General features: G+C 45.2%; 1 protein-coding gene across 4 annotated transcripts; it reads right to left on the reverse strand.

Annotated features, from left to right (window-relative positions):
* Positions 1–166: 166 nt before the first annotated feature.
* Positions 167–26,259, reverse strand: NDNF (neuron derived neurotrophic factor). Of its 4 annotated transcripts, none has more exons than XM_061993963.1 (4): positions 25,836–26,259; positions 6,739–6,927; positions 5,609–5,733; positions 167–4,487 (listed from the first exon to the last, which is right to left on the reverse strand). In XM_061993963.1, exons 2-4 carry the CDS (start codon positions 6,924–6,926, stop codon positions 3,094–3,096), a joined length of 1,707 nt encoding a protein of 568 aa, XP_061849947.1. In that variant the 5' UTR covers position 6,927; positions 25,836–26,259; the 3' UTR covers positions 167–3,093. The 4 variants fall into 4 exon arrangements, with proteins under 4 accessions (XP_061849947.1, XP_061849948.1, XP_061849945.1 ...); XM_061993964.1 differs by lacking the exon at positions 25,836–26,259 and adding an exon at positions 25,340–25,406; XM_061993961.1 differs by lacking the exon at positions 25,836–26,259 and adding an exon at positions 20,105–20,253.

Genomic DNA, 26,259 nt, shown 5'->3' on the forward strand with positions numbered 1-26,259 from the left:
CCATGCCCCATGAACACTCAGTTGCTGAAGATGACGGGAGACAAGCCCACCCTATAGTGCAACAAGTCTCAACTTTATTTGCAAAGATACAACTCTTTTATAGATACAATAATCAGGCTCATACATATTGCAAAAGCTAAGCTCATCATTGGTTCCCAGTTAGATGCAAACCTCGCCCTTGTTTCAACATACTCCAGATACTTGTGGCTGCTTAACCCAAACTAAGCTTCTGCTTTCTCATCCTGTTATCATACAACTCTCTTGCTCTCACGTCCTTGAGCAGGAGTCTTATCGCTTAATGCTTACTGCCTAACCAGCTGTATTCTATCATGTCCTCTTTCCTCTAGCCAAGTCTCCACAAAACTCCCCACACTCAGTCTGGAGCTTTCCCAGTAGAAGATATCCACTTCAGACACCTCCGTCTTAAGCATGACTTACATTTGTACTGCATAAAGCCTGGTGCCCTTAATTTTACTCCTTCCTTCAAAATATGAACTACCTCTCTCAGATTGACTCCATAAAGACGTGAAGAACAGTGGGATGATTAGTAGATACGATACTAATGTTCTCTATTCATCCAGAAGAATAAATAGAGCTAGGTGTTTGGGAAAATAATTCTATTGGGAATAAAGACAAATAATGTGACATTTTCCTTTGAAAACATAGTGTTCAGCAATAGAAGATGCATGCATATTGGGGAATTTTTTCATTTTGTGACATACTGTAAACATAAGTGGTTAGCAGGCAGAAAAGCCAAGTGAGCTGGATGAATATCCAAACATGGCTAAAGGGAACAAATAGAGCTGGAATGGTAATGAAACATGTTTTGAAGTAAACATTGTAATAGGCCGATGGAAGGGGTCCCATTTCCCACAAAAAAATGGCATCAGTGAACAGATAAATGCTTAAACATAAGTGTTGCCTTTAACTGAAGGTTTTAGTCGGTCTTTGGACAAAAAGAATGTAGGGAAGTTATCTCCCTGGAAACTGGTGATCCAACATTGGTACTACAATCCCCTTCAGAGATTCCCAGCTGTAGTCATCTACTGCTCACCCTATGTCCCGGCAGGGCAATATAACAAGCATGTGGTACTGAACCCTTTTGCTTTAAGAAATCAGAGATGTTTTCAGATGAGGAGAGATGATAATATTACTATGTAATTACACTAAACACAGAAGGTGCCTTCTGATCAATTTTCATATGGTATCTGCATCTTAGAGAGTCATCACAGCTAACTCAGCATGTGGAATGGTGTAGGCACTTGTGTAGCCATGGAACCTTGCTGCCATCCACCAGTCTGCAAACTGGAACATGTTGGAGGCAGCAGAAAGGACAACCTGAAGAGCTCGGCACTATAGGGCCAAGGAAAACTGGAGCTCTCTGCAGGGATGAGAAGTCTCATCTACCCTGTGAGCAGCCTAAGAAGAATCTGTTTTCAGCCTTTATGTGGGCTTTGGTCCTTTTCCCTGATCTTCAAAGCCCTGGGGGGCTGTAAGTGTTAAAGTCACAGCAGTGACATGTTTTGTAGACAGGCGTCTAAAGAAGAGATATTGTCTTTGGGTAAGTCCTGACATCCACTGCTTGGGTGCTGCAGACTGATACCTATGATGAGACTGAGAGAAAAAGGTGGTCTGTTACCTGTCCCAAGGCTCTGACCCAAACTCTAATACCAGAACTAAGGCAGTACATATCCTGCTCTTATCCCCTTGAAATGCAGCCGGTCTAGTTGCTTCTCAGAAGCGTATTTTCCATTAAGCAGCTCTATACAAGTTTTTGAGTCAATGAAGGTGACATGGGGAAAACCAAAGATGAACATTTAGAAAATATAAGATCCAGACATCTAACATCATAAACAAATCTACATAATGGAAATAACTGCAACTCCAATGAAGTTGCAGTGGCTTTTTTCTTAGTGCTACCACTCTTGTCAATGGAAGAAAAAATTGGCCTCTCACCTTTTTATTGCTCTAGTCAAAACCAGCATCATCCAGAAACCAAGTATTTTCAATGGTAGTCTAACAAAATTAACAACTGTTTCTCTGGTGTGTTATTTGTTTGGATTGTTATGGTCTCTCTAACCCAGAGTATAAGCTCCTTGCACAGTGCTGGCAGCACTCACAACCATGACCCATTCTCACCTGGGACAAGTGAAGCTCCTCTGCCCTGTCGTTCTTCTTTAGTGCTTGTATCACTGCAGATTCAGTGTGCCACAAATACCCCTCCTTCGGTGGCCTGTGCTCCCTTGCAGATTTTAACTGACTCAGTAACATCAGTAATTCTATCGGACTTCAGTCACCTTGCCCAAAAAGAAGAAGAACAACGAGAAAGGCACATCCTAGCTGAATTCAGTTTGAGTTTCAGCATGCCTCTTCTGTCCCCAAGTCTGTTTGCTCCTTTAGAATGTGAAGAAAAAAAGGAAACAACATATAATCTAATATTTTTAATTTTATGTACAGGAATATAACGTTATGGCAACTTTGTACATGAAATACATACAGTATTTAAACATGAAAATCAGCTAGGTAAGAATTTACATTAGCAATGAAACTGCCTCATGTGCAGCCCAGTTAATACTTAGTTTAGATCTGTGTTTTATTGGGGAGATATTTTAATAGTTTACAGTCATAGAAACATAAACATTTTAAACAAGACTCTATAAAATAATTTACAGAAATCCTACCATCTACTCCAACAGAAAGGGTGTATGTCTGAGTTTTGGGTGTGAGTAACAAGGTGGATGAATGATGTATCTCAGCCTTTTAAGTATAAAATAATTTAGAAGCAGTTCATGCAATATGGAAGCAAAGGAGTGCCAGTTCCTTCGAGGTTTCCTGCTACCTTGGACATCTACTGAGCATCACATGTGGGTCACTGGACACATGATAGTACCGTTGCCAGATGCTACCAGAGAGCACCAGCCTCAGTTCCTCCCAACAATTACTTATGTAAACATAAATATACAAGTTGATATCTTTTCTACACAAGTACAAATACAGGTCACAACTTCTCAGCTGTGCAAGTAGTCAATCTGCATACTTGGAAGTAGGACAACGTTCTGACTGGAGTTCCGTAAATTTCTATGTCCGAGGGCACTAACAGAACTTCCTCGTTTTCACTAGTTTGCTCTGATATTTCACGGAGTGCCCGCCGTGCCCTATCACATACACATCCAGCAGGTAGGACTTGCCAGGGTGCAGGCCTCTGATTGTCTCTGTGGTCACTGCTTTCTGGATGTTCTGGCTGTGGAAGTATTTACAGAGAACCTTTTCCGATTTCTTCCTCGTATCTGGACCCAAGCACTGGTTCTGCTCTCTTCTCTTCTGCTCTTCATTGTAATTGTCATCCACTTCCCTTTTGTAGATGCAGAATTTGTTTCTCTCCTGTGTGCCCAGCCACGCCACCGTGACCGAAGAACATGTGCGGAGTTTGTCAAAGGCTTTGATGCGCGTATCTTCAGGCAGAGAAGGAAATGACTGCTTGTTGGGCCTTGTTGTAGCCAGGATCTTCAGCATAGAAGCACCTTTTTTGTTACCTTTCAGCCTAATGAGATATTTAGCTTTTGCTTTTCCCCGAAGCTGGAACTGCCGCACACCCTCGATGTTTTGGGACAAGAGAAGTTTTCCATCTCTTTTGACTTGGATCTGAACAGCATCTAGGCATGAATGAACAGAGACGGTGACTTTTTGGTGTGATGAAACGGGAGCAAAACGTAGAAATTTGGTGCCCTTTCTCTTGATGAATACATCTGTAACCTTGCCGTCCTTCAGTTCGACCGTTTTCTGTTTAGCCTCCTCCTTCGTTCTGGCAAAGGTGCCAACGTATGCAGTGCTCATGTTAGTGTTGACATTTACTGCAAACATGTCAAAGTAGTACTGTGTATCGGGCTTCAGGTCAGACACAGTGAAGATGTTCTTGTTCCCAATACAAACTTTATGCAGGTCAACTCTCAGCTTTGAGGTTGTTTGGCGCCCAAACTTTGATGATGGTTTTAGGAAACCACGTTCTTTGCCAGAGTTGTAGTCTGAGGGGAAGCCAAAATGGGCAAAGTCAAATGGACTGAAATCCAGACCTGGTTTTGGAGCCATCATGAAGGCATCATCAGAACTGAGCTTGGCTTCAACTGCACAGAGGCTTTTGAAATTGTGTTCTTTATTGATGACTATGCAATACTGAATTGGCTGTTTCAGCAAGGAGGCGGTGGGACTCGGTTTCCACGCCAGCGTCACTGTTGTGCGTCCCAGAGAAGTGACATCAATTCTGGGATCGTAAGGTAATTCAGGATAAGGCTGGTCTGACTCTGGAGTAGTGGTTGCATACACTTTAAAATGTGTGTCTTTCTCTGTTGACAGCAGATCTAGTTGGTACAAACCAGATGGGGAACTTGAGGACACAAAGTACTCAACATCATTGCCTTTGTAAGAGAACAGTTCTGTGCCTTCCTCATTAGTAATCTGCTGTTTCTGTTGCTCAAGAGGCTCTGGTTCACCTAGATTACAAGCACAGAAAAACATATAGGGTTGCTTATGCTGTACCACAGCAATGCTCTTGTTCTGCCCTGCTCTGCTAAAAGTTAAGAGATCACAGCTACATCCATGCTGAATTATTTAAAGTAAAACAGACCCTTCATTTTCATACCATCTCAAGGGCTTTTGAAAGCAGAAGGAAACAAAATGACAGTTAAAGGATCTAGGAGAGCCTGACCTAAGGATAAGGTTAAGCAGTGTAATAATCTCCATACTGAACTTGGTGCTACAGAGCAGCTTCCATATTGTGCAAATATCAGAAAATAAAATTCTAACCGACACTTCTACATAAAGTGAAACAAATGAGATGAAAAGGGAAAGTTTTCTCTTCTGAGGAAGATGTAATCAATACAGTTGTCAAATCATCGAGGGAAATTGCTTTGGCACTAAGGTTAAAACTAAATGCCATAGAAATTAAACCTGACCTGTATTCACAGAGGCTGATGAATGGAAGCTAATAACTTCCACTGGAGTACTTTAACCACTCAACTTGGAGATGCCATAGCTTTGGCCCTCTGGGTCTTGCTAAAATTTTATGCTTAAGTACCAGGGAGGGGCAAAGGTGTAGATACCGTACAACTTGGCGTGTGTGCCATTTTAGCACTTGTGTGAGAAGCTCTGGAAGCCAAAGACCTTTTCTCTCTTGAGTAGCAGTTATATGGCTATTACCAAATAAGCTCCACATCTACAGACAAGTCCTCTTACAGGGGTGAGCTTAGCCCTGCAGCACTGCCATCCCTGTCTCTCCAGTTCCTATCTTGTGTACACAGCTCATAGTAAAGCCTCTGTGAAACTGAGTTACTCTGGGCAAACACAGTTCCTTGTGATAGCATCTGGTGTGCTATAACTATTACCTCAGCTTTTGTTTTTACTTTTTTACAGCCCTTTTCCTTGCCATATTGCTACCTGCTGCCAGTTTCCTACACAACAGCAGGACTGAGGCTGAAGATCTGAACAGCAGATGATTATAAAAATGGTGCTGCTGTGAGGCTCAGCGTCACACCAAGACTGGTTTGAGGGGCTTCTGAATTCAGGAGAAAAGCAAGTCTCTGAGGTGCAAGGGAAGTGGTTGATGGTTTGTTACCTGAACCTTCTCCACTGGCTTCCTCTGGGAGCTCTTGCACACTCAGTTTCCACTCCAGAGGGGCATCACATGGTGTCACTGTCACTGCTAAGGGAGTGTTGTCCTCTTCAACTACGAAGAAGTACCTAGGGGAAGATTAACAGATCCACACATCAATAAATCCTGACGGCAGACAACTGGCAGGACTGACTTGACATGATCAAGGCTGATCTTGGTGGGGCAACAGAGACAGAAGTGTTACTTACAGGCAAGTGTATGCAGAGGACATATGGAAAGGCCAGTGGGGGAGAGCTAAGCAGGTGAGGGGAGGCCCCCCACTAACACAGTGCTGCAGAGCGCATGCTTGTCAAGACACTACAGTAGGGTTTCTGGCCTTCTGCCCTCCTCTGCATCAGCTTTACTTTACCCCTACACTAACAACATACAGTATAAATGGTCACAAAGATATAAATGAGGGCAACAGGACACTTCCCGGAATTTAGCAAAATGCTTTTCAGAGAAGGACACATTTTATACTATGTCTAATTAAGGGTCCTAGAAGCACATATAGATATGTACACATTCAGCTGCCCTCACACATTCCCTCAAGCACTTCACATCCTTTGTTGTAAAAATCTCACCAACGAAGGCTGAAGGAGATGTGTGATATGTGGAGGGAGGTGGCAATGCTGGTTTTGCCTGAATTGTCTGGAGCCTCAGGTTCTTCCTCAGTCTAACCTCAGTATTTTCTGACCCCTGTGGTAGAGGTTAGGGAGTTGAGACTAGACTGGCTTACACTGTTCTTTAAAGCACAATAGGAAATAATGAAGAGAGACAAGTGTGGTGGTGTAAGCCCGTAGTTTCTAATTTCCTTCCTGTTCCCGCTGCCTCCAGACATGGTTAGTGGCTCCACTTCAGGGAACTTCTGCAGCCTGCGGGAGCTCTGAGCTTATCCCAGAAAGCAAATAAATAGGACAGAACCTCATCTGGGGAGGCCAGACTGGGAGGGAGACTCGCACAGTTACTTCACCAAACTGAACACTAGCATTTGTAGTTTTTTGGTTTGAATCCAATTTTAATTACAAAATACCAAGCAAAGAAAACTACTATCTTCAAAGTACAACTTCCTCACTCGAGCCAGCCAGAAATACCTTTTTGGGGTGTCTCGGAAGAGGTAGCTGCTAATTTCGGCTCCATCTGGGATGACTGATGAATCATGAAAAAATGCTTTGTCCCGGATCTGCATTTGGAAGAGCTCCTCATCTCTGGTAGGTAACTTCTGGGGCCTGGAGCTGAGCGGAAGCAGCAGCAGCAGCAGTGGGCAGCGCAGCAGGAGCATCCTGCAGCAACGACAGGGAGTCTCACCTCAGGAGGGCTGCACTACGCAGAGCAAGAGCAGCCACCAACTTTTCCCATGCGGGTGAGTGAGATGGTGGTGAAGCAGCAGTTTATCCTTGACCCCGGTGGCTGCCTCAGCTAGTGGCAAACTGGTGTGGCCCTTGCAGGTGGGCTACTGGTGGAACATGGGCACACCTACAACAATGGCCCTGCACTTCGTATTTTGGAGAATTATCGAATCAGAGAATCATTTCATTTGGAAAAGACATTTAACATCGAGTCCAACCACTAATCTGACACTGCCAAGTCCACCACTAAAATATGTCCCTCAGGACCTGATCTACCTGTCTTTTAAATATCTCCAGGGATGAGGACTCCACTATCTCCCTGGGCAGCCTGTGCCAGGACTTGACAACCTTCACAGTGAAAAGGTTCTTCCTAATGTCCAATCTAAACCTCCTCTGGCACAACTTGAAGCCGTTTCCTCTTGTCCTATAATTCATTACTGCAAAGTGACCAATCCTACCTCACTACAACTTCCTTTCAGGTAGTTGTAGAGAGTGATTATATCTCCTCTTAGCCTCCTCTCCTCTAGGCTAAACATCCCCAGCTCCCTCAGCCACTCCTCATAAGACTTGTTCTCTAAACCCTTCTCCAGCTTTGTTGCTCATCTCTGGACACACTCCAGCACCAAAACGTCCTTCTTGTAGTGAAGGGCCCAAAACTGAACACAGTGTTTGGGGTTTTGCAGATACCTTCACTGTGCTGCCCTACAAGCACTAGGAATACACGTAAGGACTAAGCTCACATCGTCACAGAGATTGGATAAAGTATGTAAATAAGATTTTCCTACTTTGAACTGTAACGGAAACCAAGCCTGCATGCTGACTGTATCTCTCCCTCTCATTAAAAAAGAGCAAAAGCTTTCCACATGCTTCTGTAGAGCTACAGTTTGCTACATTTTGATCTTTTGCCATAGCAGAAATAGAGCTTGCTGGACATGGGAGCTGGAGTAAGCCCAGAGCGGATGGAGGGTACATCAGCTTTCCTAAGGAGATAATTGTTTGGCTTCCAAAAATCCTTTGAAAAGTAAGTATTTCCGGTGAAATTGTCCTTTATCAAAACAGTGAATTAGGAAAACGTGTGATATAAACCCACACATATTCAAAGCACATTGGTATTAGCATGCCAGTCAGCAGGGCTTAATCCTCAAGCCTGATGGGAATTGCAAAACACAAAAGCCGAGAATCCCTTACAAATTAGGCATAATAATTCATAATCTCTGCCTTTCACTATTATGTCTGCAACTAGGTCAGTAATGACTACACTAACAGATACAGTGGGGACAGACTGTAAATCTCTTTTCAGCACAGTTGATGATCTCATATGTAATGGCTGTGGTACAGGGGGGTGGTAAGGGGGAAGCAAAGCCCATTGCTAGCGCGAGTATTGCAAGTTTAAACTGTTAAATTCTAACATTTTTTAAATTCAGAAAAAAAGAGGTGTTAACTGTGTTAGGCACTGGCTTTGGGGAGAAGCATGATAAAAAGCTGAGCTGGCAGGAACAGTTTTATCTTGTTTTTATTTGGCTGAGAGTGCAGTCCGGCACCGCTCCTTGCAGTGCACTATAAGTTAACTATGGCTTTAGAACAAACTCACTCTTTTCACATCTGCAGTTGAGATGGGAGTTTTTTCTGCTCTCCATGTGATCACTCCCTAATATTTTAAGTAAAAGCAGCAAACATAAACTCCTTTAGAAGTGTCATGGTGAAGTTTAAGGCATAATAAAATCACTCTTCCCCTTCACGCACTTCATGAAAACATCAACAGGCAACCCTGAGGGAGGCCCCAGCAGCCTCCTTCTTCCCCCCTCCCGTGGCTTTACCTTCCAAAAACCCCAAAGGAGCCACAGGAGGCTAGTGCGGTCATGGTGTGTGACCCTTCTCCTCCTCACCTCAGCCCACCTGCTTTGGCCCTTTGGGAGCTCCCCGACAGCCCCAAAATCCCCTTTCTACTCTCCTCTTCAGAAACAAGTAGCCAGTAGCCTGACAGCCTCTGCCCCTCTCAACATCATCAACACATCCCTAACAGCTCATTGTGGGCACTGGCATTCCAAACATGGCAATCACCACAGCCCGTATGAGGCCTTATCCTCTTTTTCACCCCCAAGCTCCTGCCAAAATCTTCCCAAATTTCCCTCCCTGACACCTCAACCTCCCCTTCCTCTGTGCATCTGCCTGTCCTGCAGCCTGTCCTTCTCCCAGTACAGCTAAACACTGCCATCCACATGCAGGACAGTGGGTCTCCAAACACTGGAGAGCCCATGGACAGCTATTGTCACCCTCATATTACTTCCTCTGCCTCAAACATCATTGTTGTTTCATTGGTACTTCCACCAACGGCACACGTATCCCCTGCTCAGCCCCTCCTCTCCACTGTCCCTGGCCCCATTACTACAGTTTATTCACATCCTGCTTTCTACTGTTTTCTCCCACTTATGCTCTCTAGTCCCCATCCTTCATCTGTCTAGTTTTCTACTGAAACTGGTGAGGCAAGAGAGAAAATACATAGCAAACCTCAAAGTAATAACTGTAAGCCACGTGACGTGCCCCAAAAACCTCCTAACCAGGATGCAATTTTATCTTTGCCTCCTTTTGCTCATGCCCTCCCTCAGACCAAAGGGCTGCTCTGCCTTCCTCAGCTTTCTCCTCCCCAGCCACACTACATATTCCTATATTTGCAGCCAGATCCCCTCCTTCCTGACTGGAAAACCACAGGAAAGATGAAAGTAAATACTTGAGGTTCACCTGGCAATGTTTCCCCCGTGGTCCCATCCCAGGTGGGCATGCAGACTGTGGAGGAGCCCCATGTCCCCAGCGAGGGAGCGGCAAGTGTGCCGGGGAGCCCTGTGGTGAGCTTGCCAGTCGATGGCCTCAGTGCCTTGTGGGGAAGCCCTGCCCGTGCTGAGGCTGCCAAAAGGTATTCTGCAGCTGGAGAAGGCTGCACCCTTATTTATTTGGCAGTCACCTGGCGACAGCAGCACATGGCCGTGGTTTCCCATTTGCAGGGCTTGCAATGCTTCACCTCCAGCACTCATAGGTCTCAAACTGTGCACCTTGTCATTGTTTGGGGTGTTTTAGTGACAGGTTACTGCAGTGCTCTGCCCTACGGAAGGGAAAGGATTAAAGGGCTTTACCCAAGACATACAATTGCTACTTATAGTTAAATCCTAATTTGACTCTCCCAGCATTTGTCAAAATTTATCCTAACCAGGTCCTGACTTAGGTTTCGATGACGAGCTATATACTTCCTCGAAGTCAGACTGAAGTGCTGATAATTATCAGCAAAGTTAATGACATTTGACCTTTTGGAGCAAAGATTCTAAGTCAAAATACTTGCTGACTTGTGTCACCAGAGTCATCAGCACCCTTCTCTTACACAAAGCAAGATGAGTTTCGTGTGCTCTAGCCCACTGTTTATTGATTTTTCAACACTGTTGGCCAACAGGGAAGAAATTCTTTCCAACTTAATCACAACAGTTACAGCAGATTATTTGTTTAGGTAGGAAACTTGGATGCTTTCTGCAGGACGGCGTCCTCTACACAAAACCCTTGAAACTGCAGTTCTGTGTATTCCCATAGCCAATCCCAGGACAATGGAACCTCTATAAAAATAACGATTTTTAATTCTGTGACTACCCAGGCTAAGAGTCACTTCTTAAACAATTTAAAAACTCCAGTAGACAGCGTTTCCATCTCTGTTACAACCACCTTGTTGCCATAAGGTATAGATTTGCCTCCAATTTCTTTATCTAATTGTAAAAGCATTTTGGCTTAAAAATAACTATAAAAGACATATTAAGGTTAGTTCCGTGACCCCTGGGCAGACTGGGCAGGCAGCACTGCCCCATCCCATACATGAAACAGCTTGCAAAGATGTCCACTCTTACTGAAAAAGAAAAGTTGTCTAATCTTTGCTCCTTTACAAGCAAATAGGATTTTGGCTGCTTTAATTTTCACATCTCCAACCTCAGAAGCTTAAAACGGGCCAAGGCTTCATGGATGACACTTCCAAAGGCAAGACACCTCAACAGCAAAGCGGCAGCCAAAACCCACTCCCAGTTTTTGGAAGCCGTGCTGTTAGTGTTCCACCACTCTTTTGCATCAGTTAATAAACAGATTTTATTTTCTCCAGTGCATTCATTATAATTTGGCAGAGTTTTAAGCTAAATTCTTTATAGTTTACTCACTCAAAACATCAAGAGGAAAGCAAAACTATAATTTATTCATCGCATGTTTCCTTCTGGGCAAGTTCACCACTGGGCAATGACTTTGACAGAGTCTCAGAAAATGCACTTGCTAGTTGTGAGCACAGGAATTCATGCTCTCCCACACAGCCTTCAGAAACTTCCAACAAATGATTTTCTTGTCTCAGTGTGCCGTGCTCTGAGCCAGTTTCATTTTTAGAAGCCAGGTACAAGCTAAGACCTAAGCACTGCATTGTAAAGCCACACAAACTACGTAAAAAGTATTGTGAGAGTTTGTATTCTCCAGACTGTGCCACCTCCTAAATGCCTTTTATTCCCTTTTCTACAAGTTTGCCTTGTGTTCTTTTCTTTTAAACTCTGAGTCAATATTTTATTGACATAGTCCTGCTGACTGGAGGGATTTGCCTCCTGTTTATCGCTGAATTTAAGAGAGCGCCAAAACAAACAGTCCTAAGTGAAATAATAAGCACCTTTTTCCTTCTCTGGGATTGCAAAAGTGCCCTCTAATGGCCCATCTTTACCTCTCACTTTTCCCCTAAACTCAGCCTTTAAACTCCAGTGCACAGGTAAACCTCTGCCTGTCCCCCTGAGCCAGGTTCAAACTGCTGCAGGTAGGGGACAGAGCTGCCATCCCTGGTTCCCAGGAGCTCACACCCTGGCACAGGGGACAGAGATGGCTACCAGCCAGGCCATGCCAGACACTGACCTTCCCGGTGCTAAACTGCAAAGCAGCAACTAGGAGCACGGCATGACATTGAAGGCGAAAACACACAGCAGCTTGGAAGGCCCAGGATGACACAAGTGGTCACCAGCAGCTCTAGATCAGCACCACAAGCAACATCAAAAAATGTCCTTGAGAAAACATGTCTTGCTTGGATGCTATTTCATTTCTAAAACAAACAAGGAGAAAAAAAAGTTTTCTCTTTTTTTTTGCCTCTCTTCCTTTCCTCACAGACTGATCCACTTTAGAGTCTCCCATCTTCTCCCAGGTAGGGCTGCTCCCGATCCACCTTCCAGCTGGCTGGGGCCACCCAGTTTTGCCTTGCCGGCCACTGGGCCACTGAGCCTGGGCAGGCTGGGTGATGCTGGGGCAGTGGCACTCATGACAGGTGGCCAGGGTTTCTTTTTATTTTAAGCTGGAAGGTGGCAGTGCTGTCACCAGGTGAGCAGCTCCTGTGCTGCACAAACACGCTGGTAGCAACAGCCATGCTTTGGAAGAGGTTTCTTAATGAACCTGTATGTATTTATCTGAATAGCTCAACAGATCCAAAATGCATGTTTGTATGTTTGGAGTGGGATATCAATTACTCTAAATACCTCAAAATCTACCACCTTGCCAGAAGGTTTTAGTTTTTTGGGTTTTTTCCTTCAGAAAATACTAATAAACAAAAGCAGCAGGGTGATGGTTTATAAATTTGAGCTATAAGCATGTAAATGAAAATTATCATTAAATTGGATCACAGATTTTATGATTACAATTCATTCCTATCTGCTGAATGAATTACCCTCAGGCAGCGAGCCTCACCTGACCTTTCCAAAATCCCGCATACACAAGCCCTGTGTTCAGTCCTGAAGACCTTTGTGTAATGAACTTCATCTACAGGAAAGGCCCACAAATATCAAAGTAAACTGCAATTATAAGCAAGAACAGTAAGGTTAATGGGATTTGCAACTGGCTTAGATTCTGAGTCTGGGGACAAATTAACTGGAGCTGTGGCAGAACCTTGTAGGCCTTTCCCACAGACTGTGGGGTCAGCGGGGTGCGTGTATCCCTAATCAAAGCCAGAGACTTGGGGCAGATAAAATTACCCCATGTTTTATTTCACCAATCAAGTCTACAGTATTTTCTGTCAAGCCCTAAGTGAGACCTTTTTTTTTCCCCAGAGAATATAGTGGTTGCAGAGGGTGTACCCCATGAGGTAGCAGAGGCTGCCCTACAACATCCCATGACAGAAATGCCCTTCAGCAAGCGGAGAGTCCGTTTTGTTTGACTGTTTGGGGTTAAAGCAGTTGTGTACTCCTGTTCAGGATTCGCTGTGCATATATTCCACGTACAGACACACATCCTCACAGGAAGGCTCAGTGTCATCCAGCATACCTAGGCTCTGCCAAAAGGGAGCACGAGCATTACATTCACCACATGCAATGCCAGTACTATCCACAAGTCACCTTCAAGTGCCTTGATCTATGAAGCCTTTTGCTTTATTTCCCAACTGTCTGCAGGTCATAGGGACCTGTAAAGGATTTACAATAACAACAACAACAAAATTATAAAGGACCTGAATCTACTTGAAGCAAATGCATCTGGAATAAATAAACTCTAATGTTTAACTACAGAGAGTGGAAAGTGCATGACTGTAATTTAGTGAGGATAATTTCAAGGCATTGCCTGTCACAGTGCTTTTGTGTTTCATTTCTTCTGTTTTTATTGTACAGATGGTTAACTTTTTTCCTCTTTATGTCCTATTTTTAAACTCTGGTGTGTTGAAGGTGGGTTTTTTTAGTTGTTTACATTACTCATGCTGAATCTTATAATAAGTCTGTAGATTTATTGACGTGATTTAAGTCCGGCTTCGGAAATAAAAGGCCACTGTGTGACTTCTTTGACTTATTATATGAATGCTGCAAGTAAAGAGGCTGTGAGCTTTTCCATTACACACTTCATTTCCAGAGATATATAACACAAACATACGCACCTCAGAGGAGTTTAAAAGCACCTACCAATTTTCATAGTATACAATTAGTTATTTTTAGTGTGCAAACAAAGAAAAATAATGCCTTAGAAATGCTAAGTATTTACTGGGAGCTGCTTGGTTTGTTTGTTTAGGGGGAGACCAGAGGGGAGAAGGGAAGGCCTGCCATTTAATACTTACTACTCCCCAAAGGATCTGGAAAACATTTGGTATGCCTTTCATTTGTTTGGGGGTTTTTTAATAGGAAAAAAAAAACCAAACAAAGGCAGCAGTGCCCTTGGAAACCTGTTGTCTGGTCCTGCCTCATGCCTGGGGAAAAGCAGCGGCCAGCCAGGCCTCCAGGAGCCTCACCAGGAGCTCAGTCAGTGCAGCCCAAGCCAGCCCCATCACCGGAGAGCTGCGGCAGCCCAGAGCCCTTCCCTGCAACACAGGGGAGGGGATGTGGACACGGTCCCAGCAGGGACACAGGGGTGTATCACTGTCTCCATGCATTTTAAAGAGCAATATTTTGGTGTAGCCCTGTGGCCAGCTTGATGTGGCAGCTCCCGTTGGCAGGACTAGCTGTAAGCGGGAGGGCAGAAGCATTTATGGACCTGTAATCCGCGGATTAAAGTTCCCTAAGTACACATGGACACGATGGACTATAATGGTGCCTTTGAGGCATTTAGGGTCCACTGTGTCAATAATCTGCGGATTAACCGACTGCCTCTTGCAATTCCAATTCAACCCACGATTCCCCTTTGCTGAGAGAACTGTTTTAGCAAAGCAAATCACAGCAGTATGGGAGAAAAAAATCCAACTACGCAAATATAAGAAGGTATGAAGCAATAAGGATATATTTCCACGGTATCTTAATGAACAACAGTGGCAACAATCTTCAGCTTAGGGGAGAGGTTAACTCTGAAGGGCTAACATTGTACAATGTGGAGCTGTCTCAAATTAGACGTGTTGAAAAGCAAACATACTCAGGGAGATATGGTATCAAACATCACATTTTACATGGGCTATTTTGTTTCTAAATGGAGCCCTATTTGTTTTTCTACATTTAGTGGAAACAGATTCAACTCTGATTCCATCGAAGTCACCATCCTGGACCTGGTGGTAGCTGGATGGTTCAAAAACCAGCTGAGTCAGGAGATGCCATTTGGGACAATCGAGGAAACACGTCACAGTTTTCCTGTTTTTTAATCAGAGACCACATGCCAGCACTTCTCTCCTTCGCAGCCATCTTGATCCATGCAACTCAGCAGTGAGTGTCAAAACCAAACAAACAGTGAGTCCCCAGCGAGCTCTATTACAATGCTCAGTTGTTCTCTCGTACCTCCACTTGCAAGGAGATGATAGTGGCACAGGAAGCAAAGGGATGTGCTGGAGCAGTGGGCGGCAGCCAGCTCCACTTCCCGCAGCTTCTCTGGCATGGGCTGGCCTGTGTCCTTACCGTTGGATCTGCTCAGTCTCCAAAGCCTGTACCAAATGGCCAGGTGGCTCACAGAGAAGACAAGGGTCATGGGATGGGCGACTGGTACCAGCTCTTCCAGAGGAAAACCTCACGTCAGACACCCAACTTAGAGAAGGGGAATGTTTTCCATTTTCTCAGCAGAGGTTGAGCCCCAATAGAAGAAATAAGACATGTCAGAGAAATCTTAGTTTGCATAGCTCCAGGCCATTGAAGATAACCAACCTGAACTACCACACAGCTTAACACAAATCTTTCACTGTGAGATCTGGAGGTGTTTTATAACAGAGAGTAATTATGATCCCCTTGTTACAAGCAATAAAAGTGGGGCAGCAACTTTCCTTGTTCAAGGAAATCCTAATATAATCCTTTCCTTTAATCATAAAACAATAGCTACTTTCCTTGGCCAAGTCATTCTGCCTTCAGCACAGCCCTCCAAATGTATGTTACTCTCTCTCCGTAATGAATTTCAGCAGGGGGATTAGCAGGGAGCAACATACGAACAATTACAAATTACAACCAACACAAGCATGTTGGTATTTGGTACAGTTTCCCACTGTTTCTCTGGAATACTTCTGAATGATATTATGAGCAAGTGCCCACGCCAAAGCCCAAGAGGGACAGGGATGACGGAAGTCTCAGGGTATGATCAAGACCAGAACCAGGGTCCATGCATCCTGCCATCACATCCTTAAAACTACCGGGGCTTAGAGCTGGCAGTCAGGAAGACCTTTGGGAAGTGCCAAAACATAAACCCAAAGTCATTTAACTGCATTAACTACCACAGGAGTTTAAGTTGCTGGAGCCATTCCTAGAGCCTGGGGAATGTGCCTCGCCTGGCAGCTGCCCACAGACAGCAAGGTGTTTGTTACAGGGAGAAAATATGGGGCTTACGTAGGGCAGGGAGCTGCCAGAGAGTAGTGACAGGCAACGGGACTGTGGGTCACTGGTATGACTGGAGGGGCAGGAGCAGGGGGAAGCTGAGCCTCCAGTGGCTCCAGCAACAGCCAGAGTGCTCACCTGTGGGAGGAAGCTGAAACTGCTTATGCACTTCTTGCCTTCTACTTTTTGGTCAACGATTAAAAAAACGGAAAATTGCTGACTACTCTGAAATGCTTTTAAGTGCACATGGGCCGATTCCCTCAGCTCCAATCAGACAAACAGTTTTCTTCAGCATCAGGAACATCACCACACATGTACGTAAGATTATAAACCACAGATAGTCCATGAACATTAGTATTCGTGCTTACTTCCCTGCCTCTGCACACACACTTTTCCTGCAACAGCTACTCAAAAATTCTCATTTACAATTTTATCATACCATTCTTTTTACTACCCAGGGTTTCTCGATGCTTCCAGGCTAACCAGTAACAACCAGTAATGGCTGCAATAGCACGGAGAGTAACAGCAGCAGCTCTCCAGAAAGTCCTCTGGCAGCTGGAAGAGTGAAGCAAGACAGCGACTCTGGTAAGAACCCCTATTATGGTGTTTATGCCCAGGAGACAATTCTCCAATCCCTGGGGAAGCAATTGCATCCCTGCGCTACTGCTAGGATGGTGTCCCACAGTGGCTGCAGGGGTAGTGGATCTCTCGAAGCAAAGGCACAGCAATGGGGGCTAAAATATAAACTACAGCAGGCATCTGGCACCATGTACAATTCTAAGGTTAGATTGTAGCTTTTTCAATCCAGGAGCACTCGTAGTTAACTGAATACGAGACAAGGAGAAAATACAATTTAAATGAAAGGGGAGAAAAAAAAGTTATCTCTATCTTACTCTGTTCTTTCATGATTTTTTTTAAGTCTTATCCCTGTGTTGCTTTTAGTTATATCTGAATCATAACCTAGATCTTCAGCTGACTTCAAAGAAACTATTTCTACTCAATTAAAAGTCTAGCCCATATTACTTGTGACTACAGTAATAAATGTTATGCTTATAGGCGGTCCCCCAAAATTTCTAATTATCGTTGGAATCCAGATTTTTCTGATTGAATTTACTGTCTAAAATTGAATTCAGATTTAATATTGTCTGCCTTCAACTTTAAAGGCAGGCAAATGACATCTTGGGCCCTGTAAGTCCTTAATCAGCCCTTAAGGTGCTCCCTCACAATAATTTCTTTCATATCATGGTAATTTGCTGAAGCTGTGTCTCATTTTTCCTAGTTAGAAAAGAGTTGCCGAAAGTATGTAAACATTTGTCAAGTGTTTGAAAATGGAAAGCATCAAATATAGTACTAAAGACATTGATATTTACATATTTCTACCAGCATGCTCGGTGTTAGAGCTGGCAGACTTCAGCCACAGTTAACAGCAGCAAAGACTTCCCAAGGCCCAGCGTGGATGTCAACCCCCACACTCATCCTCACCATCTCTAAACAGTAGCACACAGCATAGCCCATGCAAGTGAACCACATCACAGGGAGCATGATCAGTCTCACCACTTCTCCTGTGTGTCATACAGAAAATTACCTCTTTCATGTGCTCACTTCTATACGCTACATGATGAGGGATAAGAAAAAGCTAGAATGTTCATACTAACTGAATTTTGCCTACCAGCATTTACTTCCTTAGCATCTTGCTTTAAAAAAACAGATTCCTATAGAGAACGACTCAGTAAATTAGTGAAAATTGTTAGCGAAGGAAATTAGCTGCTCTGAATTCCGTGCCCCCCATAGTGCCTGACATTTCTCAATGCCTCCGGAGAAAATCTGAACTTCTGCTTCCTCCACTGGCTTGCCCTTTGCATGGCAGGGTGGGTGAGCTTCAACCCACACAGACCCACGCGTGGAGGCTCTGGCCCCCATATGCTAGTCCTTCCCCTAGTCACTGGGACAAATGGCAGCAACAAGCATGCCCCATGCTCATGAGGGAGCAGGACCACTCCCAGGAAGACAGCACCCACATGGTGCAGGAGTGGCTCCCAAGGTTATTCAAGGCTGTTACAGAAGCAGAAGAAAGATTTATGACAAGGGCAGCCAGGTGCCAGAGGGGCTACAGGCCCAAACAGCCCACACACCTGCCCTGGGCCACTGAAGGCTCCCCCATCAGCACTAAACAGCTCCAGATCTAAGATGATTTGCCTCCAAAGGGCAAAACAGTACATTGCCAGAGAGATGGTGAAGCATGACCATGGAGATTGCTGCCACAACGGGCTTGGGGTCAGAGCTGGCACACACGTTATCTCTGAAGAGGTCACAAGACACGAGTCCAACCACAGCTCACCAGCCCATCATATCAAAGCTCAAGAGGAGTGTGTTTGAGAGCTGCCAGGGAGCTTCAGGGTGTCTTTCTAACACATTTTGAGTTTTCTAAGCAGTGGACATCTACATGACCAAGCTGAAAAGTCTTCCTGGGTGCAAAAAGACAGGAGCTTTGAAAGGACATAATTCAAGAGTTTCAGACCTGCCAGGGTCAACTGTAGAGCTGTGATAAGGGATCTCAAAATTCAGATCATCAAAAGGGTCAGTTTCAGCCCCACTCTACTGCAAGGAAAGTGTTTATTTGTTCAGGCTGGCAGGCGAAAGGTTAGTTCTTTATCTAGTTACTGCGAACAAAAGCAGAGGGAACACATATGGGTGGATAGGTCAGACTGTCATGGGTGAGTGAACATCCAAACAACCCCAAAACCTTCAGGCCTTCTTATGGCAACCATACATCCTCGGGTGACTGTGGGGAAAAGAGGGGAAGGGGAAAACTTCTGCATTTGGAAACGACTAAAATGTGTGCCAAAGGCATTTCCTTTCCCAAAGGAGGAAGACATGGTGAGAGATACGGAGTGGGACCCAGCACTGCCTTCTGAGAGTGGCCCTTTGCTAACGACTGGAAATGTCTGCCAGATCCTTGGGCAAAAGTTATTGCTAAAGGACAAAGTGTCATTTCAACCTCACCATTAACATTGCATGGTAAAAATCAGCTGTAAAGTCAAAAAATTATCTGCTTCAAGCTGTATAGTCAAAATCTATCTGGTTTTTAGTGCTTTGTCCCTCAAGGTAAAACCAAGAAGTTCGGGCCCTCAGGTCCTGCTTCACTCCCCACATGCACGTTTCACTATGGGGTGTGAGTCGGGGTCCACTCAGTCCCGAGCTGAACAAAACCACATGGAGCCCATCATGCCAAGAGGGGATGGCCACAAACCCAGGGAGCAAAAGGTTGATCCGGAAAAGTGTTTTGGCCTGCTGGAAGTACATCTTGTTGACGTGCATGAATTTTGCATTTTCTAGTTCAAGCCCTCACTGCTTGGATTTTCTTATAAATGCTTTGCAACTGGTTTTTCTTAAATGAGCAGGAATTAGAACATGCTCCATAAATTAACACATTTCCTTCCCTGAGCCTGCTGCCCTGCTATCACACACGTGCAAGAGATGTCTTGCACTTTTGCTTAATTCAAATATTGTTAGACTTGTTCACATGATGTGAATGAATCTTGAAATGTACTTATTTTTCCTAGTATGATTTTTTCAACTATTGTGCTATAACAGAATTATAAAAGTTTTAATTGACCGACATTAAACCTTCCCTGAAAAACTGTAACTTTAATATCCCCTAGGACTATTAGATGTTATGCATTATTTCTCATTACTGAAAAATCAGTTTGAGAGAGCCCCTAGGGTCTTCCTCACATAAGGATAAGATCCTATTAGTCCTACAAATCATACTAAAGTAAGTAATTCTTACACAGGAGAAAAACCCCATGGGGAATTCAATGCAGATTTAGTAGCCAAAGGAAGAGAAAGAACGGGGAGTAGAAACTGTTAACACTGCTCACGGATGTTTTCCTTCGCATCCAGAGACCAGGTGGCAGCTCCGAGACACTTGGCTTTCCTGCATCATCATCAGCTCGATCTGTAAACTGCTTAATTTACATCAGGTTTCTGGATTTCAAAACTCCAAGACACGTTTAGACTGTTTGACTACAAACAAATTAGCAGTAAATCTTCTGCACCTAAACAAAGTAGTGAGAGAGAAAGAGAGAAATCAAGCTCTTGTCTTCACGATATTCTGGTCGCTTTTTTAAGAACCGTCTACCCTCTTTAATAATCCCTGCAGACGTGTGCAGAGAACCTGTGGTCCCGTCGCGCCTTCCGCCTGCCTCCCCACCAGCCTTTGCAGCAGAGGCAGCAGCTGGTCTAGCATGGCTCTGTTTTGGTACAGAGCAAGCTAAAAGTGAGAAAGATGAAATGCAACATTTTTCTCACACCCTAATAAAGTTTCAATTCCTTTAAAGTTACTTTTCTGTAAATAAAATAATAATGACTAAAAAATATACGCTCAATTAGGTGAACAATACTTTTCCCCTGTAAATCACGGGGAAGTGTCGGCCTCGGTGGAGTGTCACGTTGTGAGCGTGCTAGGGTCACACTGGAGGGGCACTCATATCCGGACCCATGGAGAGGGGAATGAAATAGGAAAGATAAATTATTGCCTTTTGTTTTTCAGGTTTCCAGGTGCTTGTAGGAAGTACCCACTGATTCTTATCTCAGCTGTCAAGCAAGCAACAAACATCTCTCCAACTACTGAATTACCTTTAACTTTCAGTGATCCTAATTCCAGCCAAAACACCATCAACCAACTTCACGTGCTCTTGAGCAATGAGAGACACTGAAAATGCTGCACTTCCTGAGTGCTCACTCCTGCCCAGGTGGAAGGACACAGTGCACCCAAAGATGCTCGGCACAAGATTTGCCTGCATCCCTCTCGGATAACTCAGGTGCATTTTTTTTATCAAAGCCATCATAGACTAGGAGCTGGGTTCTCATACTGCTTGTGTTGCTGATTATTCAAACAGCATTTAAAACTCAGCCTGTAAAATGTCCCCCAGAAGATCATCACGTTTTTGGTGAAGTTACAGCATCAGCCAATCTCACACATGAACTGAAGACGACGACGCTTTGCCTGCTTCTGACATGTCCGCACAACCGTCATGCTCCCCAGGGTGCAATCAAAGCCATCTATGCAGCCACAAAATTTTCAGCTGGTTCCTGTAATAGCCCTGTGTTAACATTTATCTTTCTCCTATTCAGTGGGTGTCCTTGCATACTGCAAATTAGAAGATTAATTCTGAAAGAACAAACTTCTTTTTAATATTTACTCGCTCTTTCTTAATTTATTTCAAGCTTTAAGCACATTCTCCCAGAGTTATGATTTATTACCCTAACCTATTTCCCAAACCAAGGGCAAATACTTCCTCTCCTACTGACATCTTGTTTTAACTTTTCAAACATAAGATATCCTCAGCCTTCAAAGCTCCTTCCATCCATCCATAAGCATTAGCTTACTTGAGTAGTTTTCTCAGACAGAAACTATTTTGCATCCAAGGATTTGCTGTTGCATCCAAGGATTTTTGTCATAGAAGCAGCATATTCTCAGCCACGATGTAAAACAAAGAGCGGAGTGCACAGCTTCTGTACTCTGCTTTTTCGCCAAGGCAATGCTCACTGCATTGCTCATTATTTAGCAGAGCTCAAGCACTACGTGTGTCTCTCCTCACTGGTCTTACCCAAGACATTGTCTCTCCTTCAACATAATTGTGGTTTATTCTCCTTTCAATTACACCAAAATACAGAGCTCAACAGCATTCAGTATCACCCCAGGTTCTCTGTAGACAAGGTAAACATTAGTGTTACGGGCTGTCTATACGCTCTCACACAAGCTTTATATTCCAAACATATTCCTTGATACATAATTAGTCAAGGTTCTCATTCTCCATACTGGGCATTCCCACCAGGATGTGTACACCTTTTTTAAGAGCTCACAAACTTGTTTTCTTACATAAAGGAAGAGGCTTCTCCCTCCTTCAGTCAGGTCTACCCTTCTCCTCTGCATTTTCTAATCAGAGAAAGAAAGCAAAAGCTCCCCTGTTATTTTAACTCTCATGAGTGGTTGAACTGGTAGCCCAGAGCAGTTATATAGCCTTCCACATTAATAACATCAGTCCCTTTGAATGCACTGAATGAAAAACGAGTAGTTTTCATTAGTCTGCCCTTAATGCAGAAAACGTGTCCATTCAGTGAGGTCGAATGAAAATCTGCCATCTCTGGGGTGTCCATCGGTACAAATTAGTAAATCTGCCTCCTGCAAAAGCAAGCAGGGGGACTGAAAAGATAAATACCCACTTAGTAAAACAAAATAAAAAGAGCTCTAGAAAGACGCAAGACCCTGAAGGAGGATTGAAATAGCCCCTTGAAAACAGTGAAGTAATGGGCTTACAGTTTTACTATTTGTATAAAGTTTAGCAACTTCAAAATGAACGCAAAGCCAAACAAAACTTGTTATCCCACTAAAATCTGTGCTGTAACTGAAGCCAGTACCCAGATGTTCTGTGGTAAAATCTGCCGCTTCGCTGCACAAAAGCACCACGTACCCTGACGTATAGTTGTGGCTTGCCTTTATCCAAACCTACTTAGACTCTGGATTATTTTTCTAGCAATCTTTTAAACTGCCATGGGAAGCATAAAAGGTGGTCTCCTGCAAAACTGTTTGGTACCAGCTTGAAATGTAACCACTTGCAGAAATCAATCAGGATTTCTCTTTAATAAACTGTTTAGTGCCAGCTTTTTGGAACGTAAATTGTAGAAGAAAAAGCAGGGTCTGATTTTAATAAACATCTCATCCTTTTATATTTATTAAGGCAGAAGACCCTGGCACACTTTAGAGCAAAACATCTGTCAAAGAGGCTCCATCCAGCCCCACAGAATCTGCAGGACATGAGGCAGAAGGCAACTGTGTGGCTGGAGGCTGAACACCACCCTGAGCAGCCAAGGTGAGCCCCTGCTTCCTGGCACTATTCCCCACCCACTCCTAGCTGCCAGGAAACCCTTCATCCCTTCTCATTCAAGGGACTTCTGAGGAGGAGAAAGTGGACTTGAAGAGGCTGTTTCTACCCCTATGCAGAGTTCTGGCACAGGAGGAGGAGAGGCGCGCTGGAAAAACCACGGCAGATGGGCTGGAGCTGCGTGCCGGGAGCGTTGAACATCGGATGAACGCCGAGTATGTGGTGAAGGCATTTGAGCCGAACAGGGAAGGCAGCACAGGCGTTACGTGATTTTGAACAGCTTGCTTGACAGTTTGCACCATATTGTATTTATAAACATTGGGGAAACCTAAATGCTTTTCCTTGGCGTTTCCGAAGTAGTGATCCACAACACAACAGGCGCACGGGATGACCCTACACAGCTCTGCCCCACCTTCGGGACAACCGTATTACAATTTTAAAGGGGGACCCTGTATTAATCTCTGGGGGATCAGCATCCCACAGGGCGTTCAAATTCCCTTTCAAACTGCACATCTGATCACCAAACCCCAAACTGCCCCCCAGGGGTGCTAGGACATGAGGTAACCCAGGGGCCAATGACACCAGCAACACATCAGGCATGTGCCACCACTTGCCCAAGGTGGCTCCCCACAGGGAACAGGTAGCTGCTGTCACAGGCGCTGTGGAGCATGGCACATCCCCAGGTGGGTGCAGGACGCGCATCGTGTCGCCTCGCTGGCAGGGCTGAAATGACACACTACGGTGCCCACTCTCCACAACACAAAAATCAATGGGTTTTCTGTCCAGGGCTCCACAGCAAGGTGGACATTGTGATGCACCCGCAGCTCTCATCATGGAAACGAGAGAAGGCTGAGGGGATTTTTCTGGTGTATTATAAAGGTCCCTCGAATTAAGACGGGCTCATAATCTGATGACACAGAAACTCCACAAGGAACAGGTATCATTCTCTTCACAACAGGGTGAAATACAGCCATGGGACCTCAAATACATACATACACTACCCACACATGATGCACTACAGAACATTTCTTCTTCATCACATTTTTAACAGTTGCACTAGAACATAAAAATCTCTTCATGTTAAAAGGTCCTCTCCTCCTTTAACTATTAACAACTTCTACATTCTAGACATTACTCTAAGTGCTCACAGAGTCTTACAGTGGTACTAGAAAGCTGATCTTGGCAGCTGTTCTTCTGCAGGTATATGTTTTGCTATGAGGTAGGAGAATGAGGCCGAGAGGATGAGGCACTCCTGACAAGAAGCAATCCAAAATGCCATTCCTGAAATAGCTAAGAATCAGCAATTTTCAAAGTAGGCTGAACAGAATCACAAAGTTTTTCTCCCTACTCCCTTACAGCACAGCCAAGGGTGCTGACGACGTATAACATCCAAGTGCTATTTTTAGGGAAGCCAGGTAATGGCCAAGCCAGCAGTGCCTTGACAGGGTCACTAGCACACAAATCACTTGCCACTAACCACCCAGGGAGGAATTCACTGTCGTCTCTTCCAGTTTTGCACAGATACAACTCCATCATCTCGACCACGCATGAAATGTGTGTACCTAGGCTAGACACCCGGCGTAAGACAGTGCCAGATGGGGCTGCCAATGCAGACCAACTGGAGGATGCTCCAGTGGAAGCTCAGTGCCATGCTTGTGTCACTGAACATCACCTAGTATCTGCTCATCAACTAGCCGCCAGGCCAGGCAGATCTGGGTATCTGGGCTGGAAACCTTGCCTCCTCTCGATGCTTGCCTGCTGCGGCTCAGTCAAGTCCCACGGACAGAGATACCGTTTAAGTGTTTGAATTAATGACTGTAACTGGATGCTAACCAGATCCTTTGGTGGGGAGGGAAAGGCCAAGGGATGGCACAAGCTTCACAAGCCACTCTTGGAAACCAGCCTTACAGAGGCTGCCTTGCCTGTCTAGGTGCCCACCGGGATGACTTCCAGAGCTGCCCTGGGCAGCACGGCATGGACAAGATCATGCATCAAGCTAACTGGTCCAAGGAAAGCAAGGCACATTACTACGCCAGTGTTAAATACATCCAGAACAAAAAGACTCAGAGAACCACAGCTTTACAAAAATCTGAGCTAGCCTTCAACTGGAAAGGTTTAAATATGTAAAAGTTATATCTGCAACTGATTAAACACCACTTTGTAGCCATTGTCTCTGCTGTAGAAATAAAAATACGATTCAAGCTGCACATGGCAAATCTCTGTACTTACACTCTTACCGTTGAGTTTTCTCTCTACTTTTTTGGTAACTGCTTTTTGGTTTTCTTCCTCCCTCTCCCCAACCAAACAACACATGATGCTAGCGAAGAGGAAGCCGTTGTCTGCCCGACACACACCCGCTCCGCGCCAGCGCCGAGGATGAGCCGGAGCTCCCGGCAGCAGCCCGGGCTGCGGGGCACAGGCGGCCGCCAGCTGAAAGAGGGCAAAAGCGGGAAGGGAAAAATCGAAACCTCCGAAGGGAAGCGCGGGGTTAGATCCGAGAGGGTGCCGAGGTCCTACTGGCAGCATCCCGCAAAAGCCGCGGCGGAGCGGTGCCGGGAAGGAGGGACCGCGCTGGGGTGGCGGTTCGGTGCGGCGCGTACTCCTTCCCGCTTGGGCCGGGGGTCTCGCAGCCGGGGGGACACCGCGCACCCCGCCCGCCCCGACGGCAGTCAGGGGGGTGCCGCGCGGGCGGCCCCGCTCCCCCGCCCCGGTGCCAGTGGCTTACCTTGCGGTGTCCGGTCCCGTCCCGTCCTGTCGCTCCTGCGGCGGGAGGGGAGGAAGGCTTTTTTTTTGTTTTAGGGGGGCGGGTGTTTACCTAACCCCCCCGCTCCGGCAGGGACGGGCTGCAACGGGGACTGTGTCACGCACGTCCCTTCGCGCTTTATAGCCCCTTCCCTTCCCCACCCCTCCCCGCGGAGAAAAAAAAAATAAAATTAAAAAAAATACAAAAGAGGAAAAACAATAAAAACGAAGAAAAAGGAGGCAGGACCCCCTCGGGGCACCCGCCGCCGCCCGGGGCGAGGGCACGGCCCCGACTTCGCCGCTCGGGAGGAACTGCAGGGCGGCGGAGCGTCGGACGGCAAAAGTTTGGCGGAGGGGGCGCGGAGGGGCCGCTCCCGGCGCGTCTCGCTGCTGGCGGCGGGGCGGGC

The sequence above is a fragment of the Colius striatus genome, chromosome 3 (genome assembly GCF_028858725.1).
Source record: "Colius striatus isolate bColStr4 chromosome 3, bColStr4.1.hap1, whole genome shotgun sequence".
NCBI lineage: Eukaryota > Metazoa > Chordata > Aves > Coliiformes > Coliidae > Colius > Colius striatus.

Coding starts and splice junctions, on each gene's coding strand:
- NDNF (XM_061993961.1), bottom strand. CDS start 20,172: ATGATGATGCAGGAAAGCCAAGTGTCTCGGAGCTGCCACCTGGTCTCT. Junction 6,928..20,104: donor GGATGCGAAGGAAAACATCC/GTGAGCAGTGTT, acceptor TCGTTGCTGCAG/GATGCTCCTGCTGCGCTGCC. Junction 4,488..5,608: donor AGCCAGTGGAGAAGGTTCAG/GTAACAAACCAT, acceptor CTTGTAATCTAG/GTGAACCAGAGCCTCTTGAG.